Below are 25428 nucleotides of genomic sequence, written 5' to 3' on the forward strand. Positions count from 1 at the left end.
AAAATTGGCTTATGACTGCCCAATAATCTTGTATTAAGGTATAAATGATATAAGATTGATTATATTATAAAAAAGTACATAAATTATTACAAAACCAGTTAATCGCAGTGACCACAAACGGTCCGCGATTTTTCCTGAGGGTCAAGCGGTCTTTAATGGTATCTGATGTTGGTGGAATCGAGGCCGTGCCCCCATCTACCTATCCCCACTCCACCCAATCCCCCTCCGGAAGTGGCGCGTGGCACGCGACGGCCCCCTATTCTTTCTTGTGACGAAACATGCAAATTTCTTCGACCTCCTGGAACAGCGATATGTATCGCGCCGGGTGAAATGCGTGTACAAATGTCTTCCTCTATAATGCTTGCTTATTATCTAAATAGAACACTTGCTGCTAATCGCAACTCCAATCATGTGCAGGATGAGAAAAAAAAAACAATTTCCATGTATTTCTGTTGACGGAAAGACTTTTCTCTGTGGAAACATTCGTCTTATGATTAAAGGTGGATGGGTTGAATTTAAGATAATGCTTCTAAAGTGTTCATCTACGACAATCAAACAGAAATATCTTTGCAAAATTACAAATTTCTAGTACCAGTAGGATTTGTGCTGAGAGATTGCTGGATGGATGGATGGAAAATCTAGATTATCTGGAAATTAAATTTCGTCTCTCGGATTTTTTTAAACAGTACTCTATTCAAACTGCATTTAAATCATTTTTGCCATGTACATAAATAAAACTGTTTTAAAAACTCACTTAAATTATTTACGAACAAAACTCGAATAACAACTTTAGCTGTCTATAAAAAGTTACAAAGCTTCAAATAAATTTGATTCATTATTACTAAGGCTTCCCATATCCCGGTCGTAACATAAATAGGTCAATGCATAAGACATTCCTAGACGTTGCCTTTGTAAGTTTTGTTTGTAAATCCAAGTTACGTCGCCGTCGACTTTATTCACTCGAATCATGCAAGAAGTCGACTCAGCTACGCAACTGCCGCAGTCATGCTCCGCCCGTCCTCCGGTCAACACATCCCTATACAATAACCACCATGACCGATCGCGAACTTCAGTGCAGTGCTCCTAAATAGTGTTGGCTTTATGGTAATGAAGTGACAATGTCGCAAGCGCCAGGCGGCAAAAAAGGTGGGAAAGGACCACCTAAGAAGAACATAGATGATGATAAAACACCAGCAGTTAAGAATACAGAAGAAAAAGAAGAGACATCATCCAACAATGGCGATAAAAAGGAGATTAAGGAGACAAACGGAGATGTACCGAAGCCGCCTAGCGCTGGTGTTAACATGCGGGATGCGGCGACTAAGATATTGGGGCTGGCGCAGAAAGGGGAATGGTCAGCAGTGGAACAGACCCTTAAGGTGTTGGAGAAGTTGGTGGCTGCAGGCGGCGAGGATACTATAACTGTGCCTATGGCTGGAATACTTGATCCGGTAATTTTAATAAACTAAGAGTAATTTTAAGTTCGTTCCATTTTATAATTAAACTGACTCTGCAAAAAACAAGTAAAAACACAAACAAAGACAGACAATGAAGAATAGCATAATGTCCGAAACGTTTTGACCATTCCGTTTTCATTTTTCCTATATCGAAACAATTCTACTCATCAAATGATAATAATGAACGAATTTGTAAAAATGTCCTTTAACGATTGTACATTCCTAAGAATTCCATATAAAACTATTTAACCTTAGCAGCTATTAAAGTTAACATTTACATAAATCCCGATAAGTTAGTTACTGTACGTTACGTGCTGTTATAATTTGATTTTTTATGGCCGTGAATTAAGAAAAGCGTTTTCATTTATTTTGTTTTTACGATTGCGAGAAGGCCACAACATGAAATAGCCACGAGGTTTCAGATTTACATGAAACCGATAATCTTTGTTTTAAACTTTTTGTTTATTTATTGCTATTGCTAATTTAATATTAAAAATTAACAGTTTTCCCATTATTTAATCTTCTTTTAGCCTCAATTGTTCTGGTACGGTAATTCTTCTAGTATTTTCTATATATCTTTCTATTCAGCATTCCAAAATATGCTACTAACATCATAATATATTTTCCTAATCCTGTTGCTCTGGCTAATTTAGTATCCTGAGGATCGGTTTTTGTCCAATCAGTTTCAGTTTTTAAAGTAGCCACTTCATTTTTCTTTTTATTTCTCTAAAAGTAGAAAATGTCAGTTCAAATTTATAAAAATAACCGTTACGTGTAAAAAAAATGGATGCAGTTTGTGTAATAGTACAGGGATGTCTATCATGTAGATAAAAACAAAAGCTCTTATCTAAGCTTTTGTTAAGCTTAAATGGAAATTTTTGTGATGAGATTAAACTAAATCACATCCTGTACTGTCGTTTCGTCCGAAGTCTGTCTATCCGAGTGTCCTCTTAGTGATAACAGACATGGATTCAGTACATTATCTGGAACCTAGAAGGGATTATTTCATGAATTACTAAGATCTGGTAACAAACAGTATCTTCGTGGATAGAGAAACAAACAAGCTTTCATACACTTAAAAAGATACGTTTAATGATAATGAATAAACTAAAATTGTTATAAACAACCATCTTTATTACTCATTATTAATACATTTCTGGTCTAAACCTTCCATAGTATGTGGTACTATTTTCTGTTAAAACAATCTTGATTGTGAGTTGGAAAAACCCGCATAGAGTGGTCGTATGGTTCAGTAGCGTCTCCCCATAGCCGCTGTTATTCGATATCTTGGCAACGGATCGCGTGCAGCCCGCCACGAGACATCTCGCCTTTTTACTGCTCTTAATGCGGCCCCAACAGATCGATGGAAACGTTTGTCATATATGATTTGTTTTGTTGTATCGACATGATACAAGACGAGGTCTGCATTTACTATTATTACTTCGATGACGAATAATCATAACATGCGATACATTTAGAAGGATTTGAGTTAAAGAAATTTTGTCTAAATTACAATGATAAGTATCTATAAATGTTATTGATGTGTTAAATAATTTATGAATTCCTAAATGATCAAACTCTTCACCATCATCATCATCATCATCAAGCTCTTGTCTCTACGAAGGATCGACACAGTATGTGCTGCTCTTCCATACATTTATATCAGCCATGATATCTGACTCCACACCCTTCTTAAGCATATCCACTTTCACACAAACCATCCATAATTTTTCGGTCTTCCTCTTAATTTCTACCCATTAATATTCAATCTTAACACTTTCTGGTTTATGTCCCTATCCTCTGGATGCATAACACACCACGCTACATCTTCTTGATGATAAAACTGTTTTTATAATTAAAACTAGTTATAAAAAGAAAAAAGACTTAGAAGTTATACGTCAGATTAAATAGAGGTCAATTTTAGTAAACACTTATTTTTCTAAGGCTAACCTTGGGAGTGTTATTGCGTATTTACACGAGCGGAATTTAGAACAGTATTATATTAAGTGTCAAGGATTATGAATGAAATAGGTTTTTAGTGATAAAAAGTGATTACGCGGGGACATTGAAATTAGAAATCAACTTGGTACAGATGATGAACAGGAATTATAAAAAATCTTTAAATTTCTCTTCGTCAGTTTTATTTTGTTTTATGTCAATAATACATGACTGAATTCAAAATAATTTGTCGGAGTGACGAGCGGTTTGTAGAATTCAATTCCGAAGGTAGATTATGTACACGGTAACGATCTTCCATTGTGGGCGTGCGTACGTCGGAGATAATGAAGTAACAATAGCGTAACATTAGAAACACTATTCTTAGTTGAGGACCATCTTAATGGATAACTTCACAACACACTCTAATTGAATTGTAAACATTCACCGAGATTAACCAATTGATTTTATAATCACAAAACGTATCAATCGACCATTCAAAGACAACTGTCATCTGTTATTGGATCGCCGCTTGACAACTATCATGCACGATGCACATTTAGCCAGTACTCAAAGTTATTAGTTGCCAGTAACTTTAATCGTTCAAAAATTAACAAACATTTCGCCCCGTTAAATTTATTTATCAATAATTCAACACAAATGCAAAATCTAGTATAACTTTTATGAAAAAATCATATTGAAATGATTAGAGGGTTTCTTTCCTTTTTGATATTCGATAAAAATAAAATCAGTAAACGTGAACGAAAAATTAAAAAAAATGTCATTCAACCTACTTGCACGACCCGTTTCCCCTATTCCAAATTAATTATGATAATTCCATGTTTCTGAAACGATATCGCAAATCGCCGGTGCTAGGCTAAAAAACTTTCTTGAAGTATTTCATTTCATACCGACTTGAATAAATTTCACATTCAAAGAGGGCTAAGTTACATCAGTTGCGCACAAATTTCATTAATTTGGGGTTGTGGGAAATGTAGATACATAAATTAATGTCAGTTTTCATTGTTGATACAAGTACAAAGTCGTTTTGTTTAATCTATATTTTTTAATTCATGTTTTTGTAGATTTTCGGCATTAAAAACCTACCGTGGGTTATGGCACCAGTATTTTCCATAACATATTTGACAAGGTTTATAGTTCGTAATTTAAATTATTATCTAGTAAAAGGAAATAAGTGTGGTACTAGGTTTCTACTTAGTTTTTTCAATATATTTACTAAAAAAAACTTAAAAATTTACAAAACTATGGGCAAAGTAAGTTTTTGTCTACATATTTCTTGTCTATATATTTTTAATTCCAAAAGTAACCTTATCCTCATATTTTTACTAAGAATAGATACAAAAACAGCACCCGTAGTTATCCAACGAGTTTGAACTATAGTCTCTTAAGTGGCGTTCCTCAAGACGAGGATGGCGTGAGGTAAATGTGCCAGACGTCATTGCACTAAACACCGACAATATACTTCAACTTACCAGTTCAACTTAAAACTTCGTTAAAGTTTTCATAATGAGTCATTTGAAGTTTTTGGTGTATGCAATGTGATTGAAAAAAATAATGTTAAAACAAACGAGAATGTAACTATATTTTTTCATATGTTTCATATATTTTAAGCTTAGCCTTAGCTATAGTCAATTTGACTCTGAAATTGAACCTTTGAATTGCTTTCAAAAGTTCGCTTGTCAATTATCGATCACTTACTGTTGCTCGTGACTTCGTCCGCGTGAATTTAAAAAGTAATAAAAAATATATCCTATGTTACTCACTGATAATGTAGCTATTTAATAGTGTAAGAATTTTGGAAATCGGCTCAGTAGACTTTGAGTTATCTCAATAAATACGATAATCCAAAAATACAAATCTTTCTACTTTTAATATTAGTTTAAACAAGCTGTTTATTAATAGTTCCTAAACATTAGTATTATTAAAATGTTACTCATATAAATTACCTTTCTGATGGTGAGAGATTTTTTAAAATCGGCTCAGTAGTTTTTGAGTTATTTCAATACATACAAAAATACAAATTTTTCCTCTTTATAATATTAGTATAGATAATATTTATACTAGTACTAAAAAGATAAGAAATGAAAGTATTCTAAAAATCAACAAGTTACAGGAAATAACTATTCCACGTGTGTACCAAATTGTATATAATAATACAAAATTTCAAGATTTAAGTTCCAAAAACTTATGTTCGTACAACCTTGCATACTTATTTTATCTGTTACAGCGAGCCGTATCTTGCCCTTGAACAGTTATCGCTAACAAGCAGGGTTTAAGGACCAGTCCTTGAAAGCTGGTTACCTTTCCGTTTGGGAAACATTTCTACGTCTACATAATTCTTACTAAGCTCAACGTTCGGACTTCAATTTGTGTGTCAAGGGTAGGGCCCAAAAGTTTTGCGTGTTAAAAACTGTTAATCGATGGGAGATTTTCGACCTTCGCTCCCACATCCTTGGGTATTGCTGACCCGTCCAAAACACACAAGGTTACTTGTGGAAATACAATAATTCTTTTTTATAGCGTCTTATTAATACGCCCCATGTGTTGCGGGAAACAACTCGAGTGTCAAAGTTAATTTCTGCTATTGAAATCAGATCGATCTCATAAAAAAACAGAAAAGTAGTAAAAAGTAAGCAGTATGAAGCATCTGGAATGCTCATTTTGGTCCATAAAAAAGTGGTTTTAATGAGGGATGGGACGCATAGGAAATATCCAATTTTGGTGCGTCCATTCCTCTGTCGTAATTCCGATGGGCGATTGTTTGTCACCTTTTATTATAAAAAGGCGTTAATTCATTTCCTTTCTAACTTCACCTATATTTTGAACTTAATAAACATAAAGAACACATTAAATTACTTAAAGAAACTCTACCAATCCATCTAATAGATCAATTATCTTCACTCAACGAACTTCAAAACTTGATCATTATCTCGATTGACGAAGTTTCACAATTGTGTGCTTTCGCAGAAATTTCTAGGGAGTAATAAAAAATTTGTGGTACAATAATGAAAGAAATAACAAACACGCACGCTTAGTCACGAAGCTTCTGAAGAAGCCAATTGCAATAATGTCATTGATAATGTCGACTGAAGGAAGGGAAAGCATTTGGTATTAAATTTTATGAAAAAAGGCGATCGAGTAAGAATTAAGTGAGTTTAGCTGATCAATTGATTGATCAATGATTTGGAGAACTGACCGCCAACCTTCGCTAGTCGGAGAGGCACCTTAAGAAGAAGAAGCTGATCAAATCCATAATGTAATAAATTTAGTCGATTTTAATACTATTACCACAGTAATTACTTACAATAGATAATTACGATAGCGTAAATTTACACTGTGAAAACATTTCTGTGTCTTCTTTTTGAACTTTGTGTCTACTTCGAAAATTATTTTTCGAACTAAATCAAAACATTAAATTTTACATTCAAGAGAAAAATATCCTGATTAACTTAATTTAATTTTGTGCATAATCTTCTATTAACAAATACAATTGAAAATATCAAATGAAAGAACAAAATTATTTAGAAATTCATGATTCATATGACTTGGGCAACAATGACTCCTTGTCCTCGGTTTGTAGAATTAAAACTGTTAAAAATACCAGTAATTTTATTAACAAAGGGTTATTTTTCACGGATATGACAAAGCAGTGTTGCTGGGTCAGCTTTCCGACGTATTAATTTGGCTAAAAGCATTTCATCGGATATTGCAATTTACCGGTACACCTGATTACGATGATGTGTTGGAATTAAACGGATAATAGGAAATTGGAAATGGATTTATTGGTAACATAACTACACCAGTAGAGGTAGACCTAGAGAGAGATGGATGGATTGCGTGAAAGGTGACATGATAAAAAGAGAGTGATGACTGAGATGACGTATGATAGAGTTATGTGGAGGATAAAAACCTTTTGCGTCGACCCTACGGGAGTAGGATAAGGAGAAAGATGATGATAACTATTTATATTTTTGTAGATAAGAAGTCTATACGAGCTGATAGGTGTTGATTTTCGTTGCAATGTTTTGGATAGGTCAATGACCTGAATGTCAGTAATTTATAGTGATCATTGTAAAGTCCATTGATTTGCCGTCAATGGCGGTTCCAAAGGGGGGGGGGGGCTGGGGGCCATGACCCCCTCTGAGCTGATTGGTCAAGAGCTTGACAAAATGTATTTACATATCTTGTCAAGCTCTTGACTTGAGCACGAATATGTGACCCCCCCCTGGCGCCAAAGCTGGATCCGCCCTTGTTTGCCGTTTATATTGATAAAAACTCTACGTAAACATAGACATAGATAAGTATTTTAAAATGTCGTTATTTTAATTAAATGTTGCAAGAAAGGAAGTTAATGTAAACGAACCGTCGTTATTGGCGTTATCAAAGGTTTTTCTATTTTAATAATTAGATAAAGCATGGCAATGTGCGATTTCTTCGACTTTGTTATAAGTTTATTAACCTTTTTGCAGCAAGATAATAAACAATTTGTAACGTATTAAGCGCATTAGCTGACTCCTGTCGTACCACATTTTAATAATTCTTCCTGCACGAGGGGTATATACGAGAAACTAAAATCTCTTGTTTTTGTATACTCTACTCCGGAATAATATGAATTAAAAAAAAAAAACAAATTAAGTAGCCTACATTTTTTTTAGACTATATACTTCTATGCTAAAATTCATCAATATTCGTTCAGCAGTTAAGGCTACAAACTTTAACAAAAATCCATTCATACTTTTGTATTTACAATGTAAGTAAGATGGTAGGTGAGTTTACTTGTACAATTATCATACCAATATTATAAATGCGAAAATTTAGATGGACGGACTGAAAGGATTTCGATAAAATTAGGTAAAGACATAGAGAATAGTCTGGAACATAGGCTACCCACTTTTAATTATTTTAAAACCACGCGGACGGAGTCGTGGGTGTAAGCTTGTAACTACTATAAAGAAATACATTAAGCAACAAATGAGCGCTGCAATAAAATCAGCATATACTATTGTAGATTAACGTCGCGACCTGAATTACCTCTGTTATTACGGTGCAAGATTTGGGTGCGCCACTTACACTCGACGTCAGAAATTGCCCGGCTGAAGGAAACATGGGTCGAGTTTAACTTGTGTATTAATCTGAACATTAACACAGTTACAAAAATAGCTCACGCCAAACGATTAGATTAGCTCTTTATATTTCCTACATTGATTTATCGATGTTTTGTAATAGGCGTGACATCCCTTGACATTTTTTTTTTAATATAAAAATGTTAATAGAATATTGTAAACTAGCTGTTGCCCGCGACTTCGTTCGCGTGGTATTAGAAAACATACGAATTATATAAATAACAAAAAGCTACGTATCCCTCGGGAACCGGAAATTTCTCGGGGATGAACCTTATCCCATGTGTACTCCAGACTTTGTTTTATATCTGTGCCAAATTTCAATAAGATATGTTGAACCGTTGCAGAATGATCGAGTAAACATTAAAAAACTAAATTAATGAATCCCACGGGAACCGTAACTATTCCCGGGATAAAAAGTAGCCTATGTATTCTTCCAGACTGTGCTCCAAACCTGTCTAAATTTCATGGAAATCCGTTCAGTCGTTTAGGTTACAAACGCTACCAACATCCATCCATCCATCTAAACTTCCGCATTTATAATATAATATTAGTAAGATAAGATTTAATAATATTCCTTGTACCATTTCAATTGAGCTCTAGGCCTGTGCTAGGATATGGTAAACAATAGTCGAATCACGGGATTCGAAATCCGTACCCCTAAGCATAAGACTATAAGCGCTTCCATTAGGGTTGACACTTTCATTATAGAAAGAAAATTTTCGACCTTACAATGATGTTTATTAGTTTTGCTTTTATAAAACCTATTTTAAAGATTAATCCCCTTAAGTCGTAAAAAAGAATTTTCTAGTAAGAAAACATATGATATTTTGGTACTAACATTTTTTTGAATCTAGTAATATCTTAGTATTTAGTATTGTATGTATTTAACCGCAATATATGACAGGAAGGTCAGACGGTTCAGTGAATAAAAATAAGAAGCTTATTTAGTTTCGTGACCTACGGCTTGTAGAAAGTTATGTAACCTATCGTTATATGAAAACTTAAGCCATCTGTTGTATATTTGAAATCTAGAAAACAAGTTTAAGTAAAAATAAATATAAACGTTTATGAATATTCGTTAATGACATGACATGAGGACCATGGCAAACTTGCTTCCTTGATGTTGGCAGCTTGTAGTTTATGGTCCCTTTCCCACTTGAAAGGTTTTTCTCAGTTTGTTTATCCCCCCTTTTTAAAAACGTGAAAATATATAGCCTAAAGTGTGTCGCGAGTGTAGGGCTTTTTATTATAGAAATAATTATTCAAAAATATACTGTTTGCTGACATCCTGTGCCACAAAGTAGTGTGTGTTTACGCTTTATTATATTAGTATAGATAGATATAGATTATAATGTAATATTTTTGTAATTTACATCAATCTGAGTTACCAAGAAGTTGTCGTTTTAAAATCTCCCCTTGAACTTTAAACGTGCGAGGTGTAATCAACATAGAGGGTGTGATATAATCAAATAATATGAATAATTACCCCCGGTCATGCTTGCGCCCCCTTTATAATCACACTGAGAACTTTGCAGAGTCATTAATGTGTCAGCCAGCAACTGCATGCGGATATGTTCACTATTCACATACGCTTAAGGGCGATTTTGCGACATTAATTTTGTAATATTTTATTACTAATTAGATTTTGTCCAAGACCTACTCGAGGAAATAAAAAAAAACAGGTAGCCTTTATGACCTTCCAGATTATGTTCAATATCTATGCCAAATTTCGTAGAGATCCATCGAGCAATTGTGTCCAGAAATCTCATAAACATTTGCATTTATATTAGTATAATTTATATTAATAAGATTGTAAAGTTACGGTGTCTCAGCGAAAGATTTAAAAAAAAACAGTTACTTTTTTATAGGTAATCTTTTCTCACACCATTTTTCATATATACCGACCATTTATTTTCTCTATACGTCAAAAATTCAGACGCATTTTCGGCGAGAGGTTATTAACAAGAAAGCGTTAAGGTTGAATAAGGATGGCTACAAAAGAGGAAGACCGAAGAACGTATAGATGGATTGTGTAAAAAAGGACACGCTTTAGAAGGGAGTGAATTCAGATATTTTTTGAAAAACAACTGCTACGCTGACTCTCCGTAGGGCCAAGGGTAAGCTGATAATGGTCAAAAATTCAGACAGCTTAACCTATGCTCCATTGTATATTTCTTCTTCGAAACTTCAGTCTTTACATATTGGTTTTGGTTTCACCCTGATGACTTTTTTGCATACTGTATGTTTATAGAGGTTTTAAACTAATGGACGAAAGAATAACAGTAGTTACATTTTTGTAAAGTAATTCTTATTTAGCAGTCAACGTATTACGGAGTACATTTTATTAACTTGATGGATTACGACATGTAAAACGGCTAGTATTAGTAATTAAAATAATCCCTTGACAGTGTAATTAAGTATAATAACATCCAAACTTTATGGCGGCTCCAAATACGAGACAGATACAGAATACTATGTTAGGCATCGATGGAACGTGACTCGAAAGAAATATACTTATGCGTGCTTTTGCAGACATGTACTCTAAGTTATCCACGAGCTATTATAAGGTTTGAATAATACCTTGGTAAAGTGTTTTGTTTTGTTATAGGCAACAGGAATGACTCCGCTAATGTATGCAGTAAAGGACAATCGCACAGCCTTCGTAGAACGTCTCATAGAACTCGGATCTGATGTTGGTGCAAGGAATAATGTAAGTTGATCAATTTGTTTACAATTTACTTTATGAATCATAATAATTGGACTCAACACAAGTTCTATGAGTGGAGTAGATCGACTTGAAATTTGTTTTAAAAGTTTGGAGGTTGCTACGAGTTACACTCTTTAAAGTAGTTATAAGAGTAATTTATGCAAAGACAGACACTTAACCCAAGATCGTGCTAAAACTCTATCTTTAAAAAGCCAAATTATTATTTGCAAAAAAACTCGTAACTTAAAGGATTTTAGTGCCAAAAAATACAAGAAAATTATAGTTTTTCGTTTTTCTTTTGTTTGTATATCGTCATAGTTTAAATTCTTTGATGAAGCGATAAGAAATTTCGCCCGCAATTTTCGGCCGTTATCTGCGACGTTAGATCGCGCTGTGCCATTTGCTGAAAAAGTATCGAGCGTTCGTCGTAACTTGCTTTCAACTACAGCCGTATTTCAGTTCTGACAATCGTTATAGTGATTTATTTTTATATAAATCAAATATTAAATTTAACTTATTTAACACATGATTTTGTATTATTATTAAAAGGCAAGACTGACAATGGAAGAAAATATTTCAATTTAAATAAATTAAAAATTAAAAATAATATTTGGCATCCATATAATTGTTGACCCATTTTGATGCTTTCATTCTCGCAATACAAATTTAAAATAATATGCATGCAACATAAGTGTGTTTTATTATACTTTTAAATAAAATTAAATGTAGAATCCATACTACACAAAACGTGCCATGTTCGTAACTCCATTTGCATATAAACAATCTTTAATAACTAATCTATTTAATATATTGATATGCAGTCTTCGATTATCAATTTAAACTTCTATAATCTTCGCATTTCGGTACTATGACTTTTGCATTTATATTTTTTTATTTTAGGAGATAATGTAGAAATTTTATTTATTTTATTGTCGTCGTCAACTTATGCCAGATACAAAGAAATAGATAAATACGGATGCATTTTAGTGCAGTTTCTTTCTGTTCATATGTATTACTAGATATCATTTTATATTTAAACTGCGTTTCAATGCCTTACAATGTATTTTAAACAAATTACCTCCGTCGGGGTGAAGTTGATACTGTCAAGGAATGCACGCAACGCCCACGGATCCCTTTTTCTATTCCATATCAGGGTGGATACACAACTACGCTTGCTTTTATAATATTTCTACAAACTTAGTGTTTACAAAATTTCAGAGTTAAACTTATAATTTAATCTTCCCCTTGAAACAAAAAAAAAGAAATAAAATAAAGAAGAGCGTAGCCTTTGTTACTCTCAATTTTTAAAATCGGCCCAGTAGTTTTTGAGTTACTTCAAAACATACAAAAACACAGATGTCGACAAAAATGTATGAAGTAATTTTAAATGGGGTATATGTCAAGTCATAATTCTCAAATTACTTCGTCTTCATGGATCTTGGATTTATAACTGACCATTTTTTTATAACTGATTTTAGTGCCCAGAGTTTTTGTTATGTTGTTTATTATTTATTTCGTCACTTCTCTCTTCAATAAAAAAAATGTAACCAGTAATTTTTTAACAGAAAACTCACTCTCGCACGTTCCCTGTAAAAGCATATATGAGTTCTCTACGTGGTTTATTTGTTACAGGACAACTACAATGTGCTGCACATATCGGCCATGTACTCGAGAGAGGACATTGTCAAGTTGCTGCTGTCTAAACGTGGAGTTGATCCATTTGCTACGGGTGGAGTAAGTTATACGTTAATACTTACATTGTGGAATTTATTTAGTTCGAAACATCAACAAAAAACTCTGCGACAATTTAAATCGAGGCGGGATTAATTTCATGCGAAGAACTTTCTTCTTTAAGTAATGAAATATTGTAAACAGCGACATCTATTGATGAAAGCAAGAACACTTACAAACCAACACTAGATGTCGCTGTTACAAAAAAATGTTATTTTGAAATTACTTAATTTGTGCTTTTGATAATAGATTTCGCTTTACTCAATACACTTAGCGCCACTGCTATTCCCGAATGTTCATAGAAAAAAAACCACTATTTTTAGGAACATAACGAATTCGATAATATGAATTACGTATAATAATTATACGAGTATTTTGGCGCCAAGCACACACAACAGTTTGCACAGCAGCATACTACTTTTGATAATGTGCATTAATGAATTTAAGAATCTTTATTTAGTCACTAAGTATTTCCCTTAAGGATACTCTGAGTGTGTCAGTAACTCATGCTATTGTATCCAGAGTCGTCAGCAAACGGCAGTTCACCTGGTAGCAAGTCGACAGACTGGAACCGCGACCAGCATTCTGCGCGCATTGCTCACCGCCGCTGGGAAAGATATACGGCTACGTGTTGATGGGGTAAGAATGCCTGACTTCATCTGTTGTCCAACTAACTGGGCAATGTTTACTGATGTCACAGTTAGTGTGTTCTAGAAGGTATAGAAAGACTAAAGAAAGCATGTATACTGTGAAATATATGCGTAAGAAGGGAATGACTTTAGATATGGTAGTTGGTAGATATGTATGGAAGAGAAGATACTGTGATTATTGTATGCAACTAGCAAGCAAATAAAATGCATTAAAGAGTAATTTAAGTCTGTTAATTTTAATTGCGTCTTTCAATCTTCTATGTCCAATTAGACTGCGGCAAAGGTTTCGTTTGAAAATAGAGCAAGCTTTATTTATATGTTCTCAACATGAATATTGTTATTAATTACATCGCATGGTCCGGCCACTTAATGAATTCATGTCGCCCCGCGTAATGTAGCAAACCACAGAGCTATTTAGAATAGACCTTCCTTGACTTAATTTACGGAATGTGTATTTTGCATTTTATTAAGATATCTTTACTAAAAAAAGCACCTTTTTTGTTACTTGCGTTACAAAAAACACAGAATAGTGTAATTGGTGATGTTTCACCTAATAAAAGTTATAACTTAACGACTTACATATACATTAATATTACTTACTATTAAATTATTCACCATATGGTTTTTTATATGTATAGGTACATATAAAAAAACCATATGGTGAATAATTTACCTAATTCCTTATAAATAATTTATTGCCATATATGTAAAGGTTGCCAATAAACATAATGATAGCCATTGATGTATATGTCGGTTTAAAATTTAGATAGTAAAAGTTTACGATGTTGTTATTAGGTTTTTGATTAGAGAATAGATTTAGCGGGATGCAACGTTGGTCGCGACGGCAAGCTTCGCGTGACCCGCCCCGCGCCTGGCACCGCCATCCCCCGCATATTCAGGAATTACCCCCAAAAGGCGCCTGTAAACATAACAATGTTTACGGGGCATCTAGTAAAACATTACTCGAGAAAACTTCTGAATCGAGCGACTCTAGTTTTATGCCTCCTATCACGCAAAAATTATAAAGGTGTGTAGCGCCTTCAGGAAATCAATCCGCAAGGTTGCCGGTAGTATGGTACATTCCGGCACAGCGGGTTCGCGCCACCCACACGAATAGAAAGCAGCTAATTATCCGACAAGCTTTAGCCGCCTAGTAAACGTCACGACGTTAAATTTACAATGCAAATCAGTCGTGGAATATTAGTTATAACGTCGTCGCTGAAGTTCAAAATTAGTAATTTAAATGGAAGCCGTTTCAGTCGGTCCCCCGGCACGACTCGAGCTAGGCAGCTCCACGATGTCCGCACGCGCCGCCTTTGTCGTTGACTAGTCTTGATGGAGAATCACGTACGTATGTCTTGGCGTTGCATCGAATTCAATATAGATATTGCATGCGGGAAGCGATCGATTCCATCGTTCTATTGAATCGCCTACGAAGATTGCGATACATATAAGTTTGGAAAGTATTGTTTTGTGCGACAGTCGGGAAGCTCCGTGCAGTGGTATGCCGCAAGTGGCGTGAGTAGTTTGTGCATAGACACCGCATCGAATGAATTTCAGTGCGGGTGTGAATCAAATCAGGGCTAGAGCGTATCAGTCGCACGGGCGCCATGAATGACGACAGGAGGAATGCGCCAAGGAGTGCTAATATGAATATGTGGTCGGGGTTGCGGAGTCCTCCTCCTATTTTGCCTTCCAGGGATCTGCAAAAGCTTGAATTGAGTTTCATTGAGTTGAACAAGGAGCGCGCGCGGCAGAAGGAATGGAAGAAGCTAATTCGTGAAATGGTGTTGCAGAGAGGGAAGGTTCCGCTGCTGCTGGCGGTGGAAGCTGGCAACCAGAGCATGGTGCGCGAACTGCTCAGCGCGCAGACCGCAGAACAGTTAAAGGTAATAACAGACTTTTTACTATGGAGACAGAAGTTCCCGTTGATTTAATTGGCAACCGTCTATCGCGTCCCCAATCAATCGGATGGAACTGAGTTTTGGTAAAGCACAAGGATCTGTTAGAAAAGGACATTGTGAAATTTTAAGACGCTCATGCGCTGTGTTATTTCCAACACTTTGTTTGCTGATGTATCCAGGCATCGACTCCTGCGGGAGACACGGCGCTACACCTAGCAGCTCGTAGACGGGATGTAGACATGGCACGTATTCTGGTGGACTACGGCGCAGCAGTGGACGCCACCAACGGCGCCGGGCAGACCGCGCTGCATATCGCCGCCGCTGAGGGGGACGAGCCCCTCGTCAAGTACTTCTACGGAGTTCGAGTGAATGCTTCCATTACAGATAATGAAGGTATGGTAGCGATGTTTCTTTATAGCATAACAGTAAAGAGTACGAAAAACAGAAGGAACAGCAAACATTTACCACAGTATACTTTCTTTAAGATTTCTACGTACTCATTCACTACTTTACATAGAAGTTTATCTAGCAGCGGAAGAAATTGTAGATGTTACAGTTTGTAGTTATGTAATTATTTGTTTGCTTTACTCGGAGTTCACTGCACTAACACGATTCTCCTTGACAAAGTTTCTAACTTCAGATTTTCATTTACTTTGGTTTTAAACTTTCTTCTACATTGATACTTAATAGGCTTTTAAACCAATTTACAAAATCTTGTATTGAAAGAAGATGTAACTTTTAATTTTATTTTATAGTAATAACAACTTTTACTAAATCGCAGATAGGACGCCAATGCATTTAGCAGCTGAAAACGGCCACGCAGCTATCATCGAGCTTCTTGCAGATAAGTTCAAAGCTTCGATCTTCGAAAGAACTAAAGACGGTAGCACTTTGATGCACATCGCGTCTCTCAACGGGCACGCGGACTGTGCTATGATGCTGTTCAAGAAAGGAGTCTATCTTCATATGCCAAATAAGGTAAATAGTGTAAATCTTAATTTTATAAAGTTATAGTTAGGGTAAAAGAGGGTAATGGGGGTCATAAGTGACAGTGATAAGTGAGGGAAAACTCAAATAAAATTTTAATTACAAACAAAATATTTATTTCAACCTCCTTGAAGCAAAATTACACATCGTTTATGCGATGCTCGCATCTACTCTTTCGTGAATAACATGGTGACTCTCCCTTCCCCTATGTAACAATGCCTCACCAAAGTTTTGCAGTCCTTTTAATGAAAAGTAGGGAGCCCTTAAGTCATAGTCGACCATGGAGTGACGATGTAAATATCCTCAAGTATGAATAGTTTCATTTAGTACAAACATTATTAATCTTTTAACAATCCGTTGATTATGATCTAAAAAAAATCATGTTTTTTGTAACGAGATTAATATATGAAATTTAGGTGAAATGGGGCGTGCGTTTTACTTTAAGGAAATTAAAATTAAGTCGACTAACTAAAACATTTGATGTTTTGTTTAGGTTGCGTTTTTCAGGTTAACGAACTTGTTTCTCGTGTTCTTTGATGCGTGTTTAAAATGAAATTGTTACTTTTTAGAAGGGCTTTATCGTTTAAAATCAAAGTTATGGGTGAACAAAATGACAGTTACGAGTAAATAATCTCATGACGTACGTAACTGATGTCGTTGACTTTTCCCTCTTCAAAGTATTTTCAGTACTTTCAGTACTTTAAAGTAAGTACTTTCAGTAAAGTATAAAAAATGTAATTTTCGTTTGATCGTTACTTATTGATAATCTTGGACGAAATAAAAGAAGTACTTTTTTGCAATAGTTCTCACAGTTTATAAATTATCTTGGGAACAAAGATTGACAATATAAAGATTACTGATATTTGACCAAACTACCTTTGACTAAACTATTGCACAACTGTTGTGCGATTGTCGATTGTTTTTGCAGCCAATTCAACTGTTTAGTTGCACAACTAAAATTCGAGTAGTGTTTGCACCATATAAGCTCATAGCAATCAAAGCGCGACTAATTAGTTGTGCGATGGTTTAGTCAAAGATGTGCGCACGGTCTTATTGTAAGCTGTTAAGTGAATTAATATATGACGTCACATTTGTATATTTCGTTGTCCTATTGTTAAATGTTTTCAGGATGGAGCGCGGAGCATACACACAGCGGCGAGGTACGGCCACGTTGGTATCATCAACACTTTGCTACAGAAAGGCGAGAGTGTGGATGTTACGACCAACGTAAGTTGAACTACCTGTTAATAACAACTACATGTATTTGAAATTAATGTAATTTTTTTTTGGATTTAATATGCTAATAACTTTTATCCAGGACAACTACACAGCACTTCACGTTGCAGTAGAATCGTGCAAGCCCGCGGTGGTCGAAACTCTTCTTGGATATGGCGCTGATGTGCATATAAGAGGAGGAAAGCAACGGGAAACACCTTTACATATAGCTGCTAGGATACCAGATGGTAATATCTAGATTGAAATATACGTTAAAGACAACTTCAAAAACATGTTAAGTGTTAAAAAAAATATCACATTTTTATTACATAATAATTAGGATTCAAGTAATTTATAGGTGACAAATGTGCGCTTATGCTGTTAAAATCTGGAGCTGGTCCAAACAAGGCTACTGAGGATGGCATGACACCGGTACATGTGTCAGCAAAATATGGAAATCTAGCGACTTTGTTACTCCTTCTCGAAGACGGTGGTGACCCCTTAAGAAAAACAAAGGTATATCACTCTTTAATTATGGCGTGTATAAATTTAGTACTTGATTGATATAAAGGATACGACAATGTTCACATTTTTTTTAATAATTTCAGTCTGGTGAAACACCTCTTCATATGGCGTGTAGAAGTTGCCAGCCCGATATAGTACGGCATTTAATTGACTTTGTAAAAGAAACCAAAGGTGAAGCGGTCGCTACTACATACATTGATGCAGTCGACGAAGACGGCGCAACTGCATTACATTTTGCATGTAAAATTACAAAAGAAGAGGTTAAAATGCCCTCCGCTGATCGAGAAGTTGTAAAATGTCTAATGCAAAATGGTGCTGACGTAACATTAGTGACTAAACACAACCATGAGACAGTTTTCCATTTCTGTGCAATAGCTGGAAACAATGATGTGATGACAGAAATGATTTCTGATATGTCGACTGCTGACGTCAGCAAAGCTCTCAACAAACAAAATTCTATTGGTTGGACACCTCTTTTAATAGCATGCCATCGAGGTCACATGGAACTTGTTAATAATTTGTTAACTAATCACGCTAGGGTAGATGTCTTTGATGTTGAAGGTCGATCGGCATTACATCTCGCCGCTGAACACGGTTATTTGCAAGTATGCGATGCTTTACTAACAAACAAAGCTTTCATTAACTCTAAAGCTAGAAATGGACGAACCGCTCTACATTTGGCCGCAATGAATGGCTATGCCCATTTAGTCAAATTTCTGATAAGAGATCATAATGCAATGATTGATGTACTAACGTTAAAGAAACAAACGCCGTTGCATTTGGCTGCAGCCAGTGGACAAATAGAAGTCTGTAAATTACTACTTGAATTAGGAGCTAACATCGACGCTACAGATGAACTAGGTCAAAAACCAATACATGCTGCTGCACAGAATAATTATTCAGAAGTTGTTCAGTTATTTCTTCAACAACATCCCAACTTAGTCATGGCGACTACAAAAGATGGCAACACTTGTGCCCATATAGCAGCCATTCAGGGTTCAGTAAAAGTAATCGAAGAACTAATGAAATTTGACAGGACTGGTGTTATATCAGCCAGAAATAAATTAAATGATTCAACTCCATTACAATTAGCTGCTGAGGGTGGTCATGCAGATGTTGTGCGAGTGCTAGTGAGAGCTGGTGCTTCATGTACTGATGAAAACAGAGAGGGATTGACAGCTGTTCATTTAGCCGCCGAACATGGCCATACAAACGTTTTAGATGTTATGAGATCAACAAATACGTTGAGAATTTCAAGTAAAAAGCTAGGTCTGACACCACTTCATATTGCAGCGTATTATGGACAAGCCGGTTAGTTTATACTTCCATAAATGTGAATGTAAAATTAAGTCGAATTTGAATTATTTATAAGAAAATGATTTATTTTTCAGAAACTGTTCGAGAGCTTCTTTCATTTGTTCCCGGAACGGTAAAGTCAGAACCACCTACAGGCATGTCTTTAGTGCCAGTGCTAGGCGCTGAATCGGGACTAACTCCACTTCATCTTGCTGCATATAATGGAAATGAAAATGTTGTAAGATTGCTTTTAAATTCTCCTGGTGTGCAAGTGGATGCTGCGTCAAACGAAAACGTAAGTTAAGCCAACTTAGTATGTTTAATAATTGCTTCCGAATTTTTACATTGACATTTATATTTTGCTCTTAATTTCAGGGTTACAATCCTTTACATCTTGCCTGTTTTGGTGGACATATGTCTATTGTAGGTTTATTATTAAGTAGATCAGCAGAATTACTCCAAAGCATAGATAGGCATGGTAAAACAGGTTTACACATAGCTTCAACGTATGGGCATTATCAAATGGTGGAAGTCTTACTTGGACAAGGTGCAGAAATTAATGCCACAGATAAAAATGGATGGACTCCTTTACATTGTGCAGCAAAGGCTGGTCATTTGAATGTAGTAAAGCTCTTGTGTGAATCTGGAGCTTCACCTAAAAGTGAAACGAATTTGAATTGTGCACCCATTTGGTTTGCTGCTTCGGAAAATCATAATGATGTTCTTGAATATTTATTACATAAAGAACATGATACACAATCTCTTATGGACGATAAGAGATTTATTTATAATCTGATGGTTTGTTCAAAAAACCATAATAATATACCTATAGAAGAATTTGTTTTGGTTTCACCAGCGCCAGTGGATACAGCTGCAAAGTTGTCAAACCTTTATATAAATTTATCTACTAAGGTACGAAAATAAATTTAAATCTTCAATTATTAGTTTAAAATTGAATTGAATAATATTGTATGAATTACCTTTTAGGAAAAGGAGCGTGCCAAAGATCTTATAGCAGCTGGTAAGCAGTGCGAAGCAATGGCTACAGAGTTATTGGCGTTAGCTGCTGGTGCCGATTCCGCTGGTCATATACTAACTGCTACTGATAATAGAAATATAGAATTTTTAGATGTATTAATTGAAAATGAGCAAAAGGAAGTCATAGCGCACACTGTCGTCCAAAGATATCTTCAGGTAAAAAATAGGTAACTTCGTCTACTTTAGTTTTCCTTTTAGTTCTGTCGTCTACATAAATCCTTCTTATTTACATTTACATTGTGAAACATAAAGTAATTGATTTATTTCAGGAACTCTGGAGAGGGAGCCTCAAATGGAGTGGCATCAAAATTATGTTCCTTTTTGTCGCGTTTATAATATGTCCACCAGTTTGGATAGTGTTTTCTCTTCCACTAGGACATAGATATAATAAAATTCCAATTATTAAGTTCATGTCGTATTTAACGGCACATATTTATCTAATGATATTATTAGCCTTAGTAGCGATTACACCAATTTATAATTCAATTTTTAGGGAAAGTTTAGTCCCGAGATGGTATGAATGGATGCTACTCATTTCATTGAGTGGACTTCTACTTTTTGAATTAACAAATCCTAGTGATAAGTCAGGTTTAGGTTGGATAAAAATAGCCGTATTATTATTAGGAATGATTGGTGTAGCGACCCATGTCGTTGGTTGGATATTTGTCATGCCCAAGTACTGGCCAACACTAATGTATTGCAGAAATCAATGTTTTGCGCTTTCTTTTTTATTAGCTTGTGTTCAAATATTGGACTTCTTGTCATTTCATCATCTCTTTGGTCCTTGGGCTATTATTATTGGCGATTTAATGAAAGATTTAGGAAGGTTTCTTGCAGTATTAGCAATATTTGTATTCGGTTTTTCGATGCATATTGTAGCTCTTAATCAACCGTTTAGGAATTTGAATAAACCTGAAGATAATAAGTATGCAAGGCAAGCAAGAAGGAAAATATTTTCAGACGGTAAGTGTCTTTCTAAAACTAATTAGATTTTAAATTACACTACACTAACCAAACTAATACCATCACTTGACATTGTTAAAATTTGATGAGTGTTTATTTAAAAAATTGTGCATTTTGGTGTCTAAACTAAAATGTACAAAGCTCAGTAACCTTGAATAGAACTTAGGAAATATTGATATTATTGATTTAATTTTAATTATTATAAAATAGATAATAGCCTTCGGATGAAAAGACAAACATTTGATTCACAATGGGTTGATAATTCCGGAGAATCATATCGGAGGAAACAGGGACCGACAGGGCGTAAGTCCGTGTTAGAGATAGAAAACGATATTAATATTTTTGTGGCTCACAAAGTAATTCATTTGAACAAGTCGGTGTGCTTCATCATTTTTCATTTGATACCCATCCGCTTGCAGGCTTGAATGTTCGCCGTCACATCGGGAATGTAACCATCGTCTATTGATATTATTGTTGAAGTTAGTACTCTTTAGAAATTTACTGCTAATACACAATGAATGTGGAATGTGATAGGTCTGTACAAACAAACGAACACAACTAGAATAAGTCAATTTATAATGTATTCGTCAATTAGTGTGATAATATGTACACAATTTTATGCCATAACACGCTACGTGGTAATGTACGAGTGATGTGTTTTCCAGGTGTCGTTTGGGACACGGAAGACGCATGGCTCGTCACAATCACTGTCTTAGTGGAATGAGTGGCCGACCTCACCGCATTCGATGGAGCATTATGTTTTGCGCATGCCGTGGCTGTCGCTGCCTTATGTCCCGCGTTTGTTCACCTGTGTCTCGAGGTATCACCTTTTTGCTACGGATGTGTTTTTTGTTGTCGTCGTTGTGGCACGTTTGGTGTGCCGACACCGTTCATGTATTGCTATATAGAGAGGATCGGGGTGGAATGATGCATCGTGGAATTGGCTCACTTTACAACTCTAATCGACATTCTCATAAGACTACGATACTATTTACAAAATTATCGATTACTCAAAAGACAGTCACAGTTACTGAACATACTTCATCACATTTACACGTATCAATCTACCCCATCCGTGTGCACATTTGACGTCAAATTAGTTGATGTTTTTAAAAGTTCTAATGAATTCATTATTAGAAGTTATCGTAATAATGGTTCGTTTTTAAAATGTTCACATGAATTCAGGAACCCTTAACCATTTACTACGATAAGTTTTAATAATAGGAATTCAATTTAGTTTGCGTCGTAGGGGTATATTGATGCCATGTAAAACATGAACACACGACTTCATCAATACTAAATTAACCTAAATGACAAGATGCATTAAGCTACCCCTACCTCTTTCTGCTGAGTTCTGAGCAAATTGGAATTTGGTCCATTTGAGCATTGTCTTCTAGTGACTTTATCACCGATCGAGGCCTTCGAGAAATTGTTCTTCGCCCTTTTCGGCCAGATTACGTTGTCCGACTTGAACTACATATCGAGCGTGAGACCTTCGTGGACGCAGAACATCTTCAAGTTCGTGTTCGGGGGCTACTTGCTGATATCTGTCGTGGTGCTCATAACGCTCCTGATTGCGATGATGTCGGACACTTACCAGCGTATACAGGTAATGTCACGGTCACTTCGAGCTCGGGTTTTGTTCGCAGTGACGATGAACCCGCTATTTTCCTTCGAGCTGCTATTCTTCGCTGTGTTTGGGCAGACGACGACCGAGCAGACGAGGGTGCATCGGAATGATACAAACACCCAACCCGCGTGGACTAATTACTTATTCAAAATTGTATTCGGAATTTATATGCTGGTGTCGGTGGTGGTACTAATTAATCTACTGATTGCTATGATGTCAGACACTTATCAGAGAATTCAGGTACCTTTTAGAAAATACGTACAAATGACGCTACGCCGGCCACATTGTTTAAAATCTAACTAACCCATAAATCATAAAAACTCCTAATATTACTAATAAATATATTGCATTTAAAAACAAGACAATTTTTAAGCTTATGCATTGGTTTCACCACTTCATTTGATTTAAATTAAAAGAGATCAAATAAAACTGAATAAACTGATCAATTGAATTAAACTGAAATTTAATCAACTTTGTTACTATTGTTTAATTTCTGATAATTACCAGCAAATAAAAGCTACATAAAAAGGGATTTTTTATAGTCCCCTCAGCTTCTAATCTTGTAAAAATTGAAGACGACAGCACGTTAACAAATTTATTTACTACAAATGTTTCTCAATTTATTTAATTTCATAGGCACAATCAGATATAGAATGGAAGTACGGTCTATCGAAGCTGATTCGAAACATGCATAGAACGAACACAGCGCCATCGCCACTTAATTTGGTGACAACTTGGCTTATGTGGTTGATACACAGGTGTAAGGTAAGATGTTTGAATATCTAAGCTATGAATTGATTCAGAAATCTTTTGCCGTTAGATATTCGCTATTCGATTTCTTATTTATACTTTCGTTTTCTATGATTCTTTCTATATATAGAATCGACTAACAAAGAAGAAACGACCAAGCTTGGTGCACATGATCGGAATGCAAAGACAAGATCAATTAAGTGCTCGATCGAAGGCAGGAGCGAAATGGCTGTCTAAAGTCAAACGAGGACAGGTTGTGCCGAAAGGTAAAATTCATTTTATATATACAGAATTGTAAACTTTACTGCCAGTGTTTTAAGTATACAAAAAACGTGTACCTTTGACTTAAACTATCGGACATCTAATTCTGCGATTGTCGATTGTTTCGTAGTGAATTCAACTGTTTAGTTGCACAACAAAAATTGAGTAGTGGTCCGTATCTCCATATAAGCTCATAGGAAACAAAGCGAGACTTTTGACGGTGGTAGAGCCCGCTTTAATATCTTCGAATGTGCCGACTCGCCCGGTGTAATACCACGACCACACAGAAAACAGGCGTGAAGTGGAAACAATTCTACGTTTCTTCTGATGAATGTGGCCCGGGAGGCCTAATTTTAGTCCCTTTACCTTTCCACCCTTTTCTTAAGAGGAAATGGATGAGAAGGAAAAATGGATTTGACGGTGGAGGAGACGCATTGGGAGAGGAAATGTCCTCATTTTGTAGGTCTCCTCCTCCGTCAATTAAGAGTAGGCAACGCATCTGCAATTGCGGATGTTTATGGGCAGCGGTCGCTTTCCATTTCGGTGGATTCAGGTGGCCGCTTGCTCATTTGCCACCTTAGGCGTCAAAGGTGTGCGCGCTAAATCCACAATTAACAAAATAATAACAGCAACTGAAACACTACGAATAGTATGAGGTTTTAAAAGGACATAAACTTGTTTGTTTTAGATTCCACACGTCTATCTGTGGTGCATTTAAGTCCTTTGGGATCTCAATTAAGTTTCAACAATATGACACGTATCGAGAATGTTGTTGACTGGGAGATAATCGCCAAGAAGTACAGAGCTCTGATGCGAGATGAGCCTGAAGAACCAGTTTCTAAGGACAGCGAAGCGGATACTGCCGATGAGGAATCAGAGATTGTTCCCAATAATATAGCTGCCGCACCGCCTTGAACGGATAATTAGGACGATATGGGATTTGAAAAAGAAATTTACGAAAAAATTAATAGTTTCTTTACCTTTACGGTAGAATGGAAATGACGTAATTGATTGTTGATTGAATTTAATTTAAAACATTTACAGCCTGAGTGTTGTAGCATTTTTTTATATTTGTGTTCAATTTTATCATTCCGTTAAGAATTTAACCAGTATTAAAGGTGATATCAAAAGTATTTTTAAAATATAAGAGTTAAAAGCGTTAACATATGCGAGGAATTAATCGATAGTGTTTTATTTCTAAATTCTTGAAAAACCGAATTTGTATAATAAAAGAG

General features: G+C 35.5%; 1 protein-coding gene across 3 annotated transcripts; it reads left to right on the forward strand.

Moving 5' to 3' along the window:
• Positions 1 to 1025: 1025 nt before the first annotated feature.
• Positions 1026 to 25184, forward strand: LOC106106773 (serine/threonine-protein phosphatase 6 regulatory ankyrin repeat subunit B). Of its 3 annotated transcripts, XM_013287428.1 has the most exons (19): positions 1026 to 1451; positions 11145 to 11246; positions 12876 to 12977; positions 13497 to 13613; positions 15421 to 15513; positions 15708 to 15921; positions 16310 to 16506; positions 17644 to 17742; positions 17834 to 17978; positions 18089 to 18246; positions 18339 to 19566; positions 19647 to 19846; positions 19927 to 20463; positions 20539 to 20745; positions 20859 to 21552; positions 23202 to 23422; positions 23819 to 23947; positions 24063 to 24198; positions 24882 to 25184. In XM_013287428.1, the coding sequence occupies exons 1-19, from the start codon at positions 1119 to 1121 to the stop codon at positions 25106 to 25108; spliced, it is 5139 nt and encodes a 1712-aa protein (XP_013142882.1). In that variant the 5' UTR covers positions 1026 to 1118; the 3' UTR covers positions 25109 to 25184. The 3 variants fall into 3 exon arrangements, 2 of the variants coding, with proteins under 2 accessions (XP_013142882.1, XP_013142883.1); XR_001225825.1 differs by lacking the exons at positions 23202 to 23422; positions 24882 to 25184 and having other exon boundaries at positions 24063 to 24155; XM_013287429.1 differs by lacking the exons at positions 23202 to 23422; positions 23819 to 23947; positions 24063 to 24198; positions 24882 to 25184 and having other exon boundaries at positions 20539 to 20756; positions 20859 to 21007.
• The last annotated feature ends 244 nt before the right edge of the window (positions 25185 to 25428 follow it).

This window comes from Papilio polytes, unplaced genomic scaffold (assembly GCF_000836215.1).
Source record: "Papilio polytes unplaced genomic scaffold, Ppol_1.0 DF822178.1, whole genome shotgun sequence".
NCBI lineage: Eukaryota > Metazoa > Arthropoda > Insecta > Lepidoptera > Papilionidae > Papilio > Papilio polytes.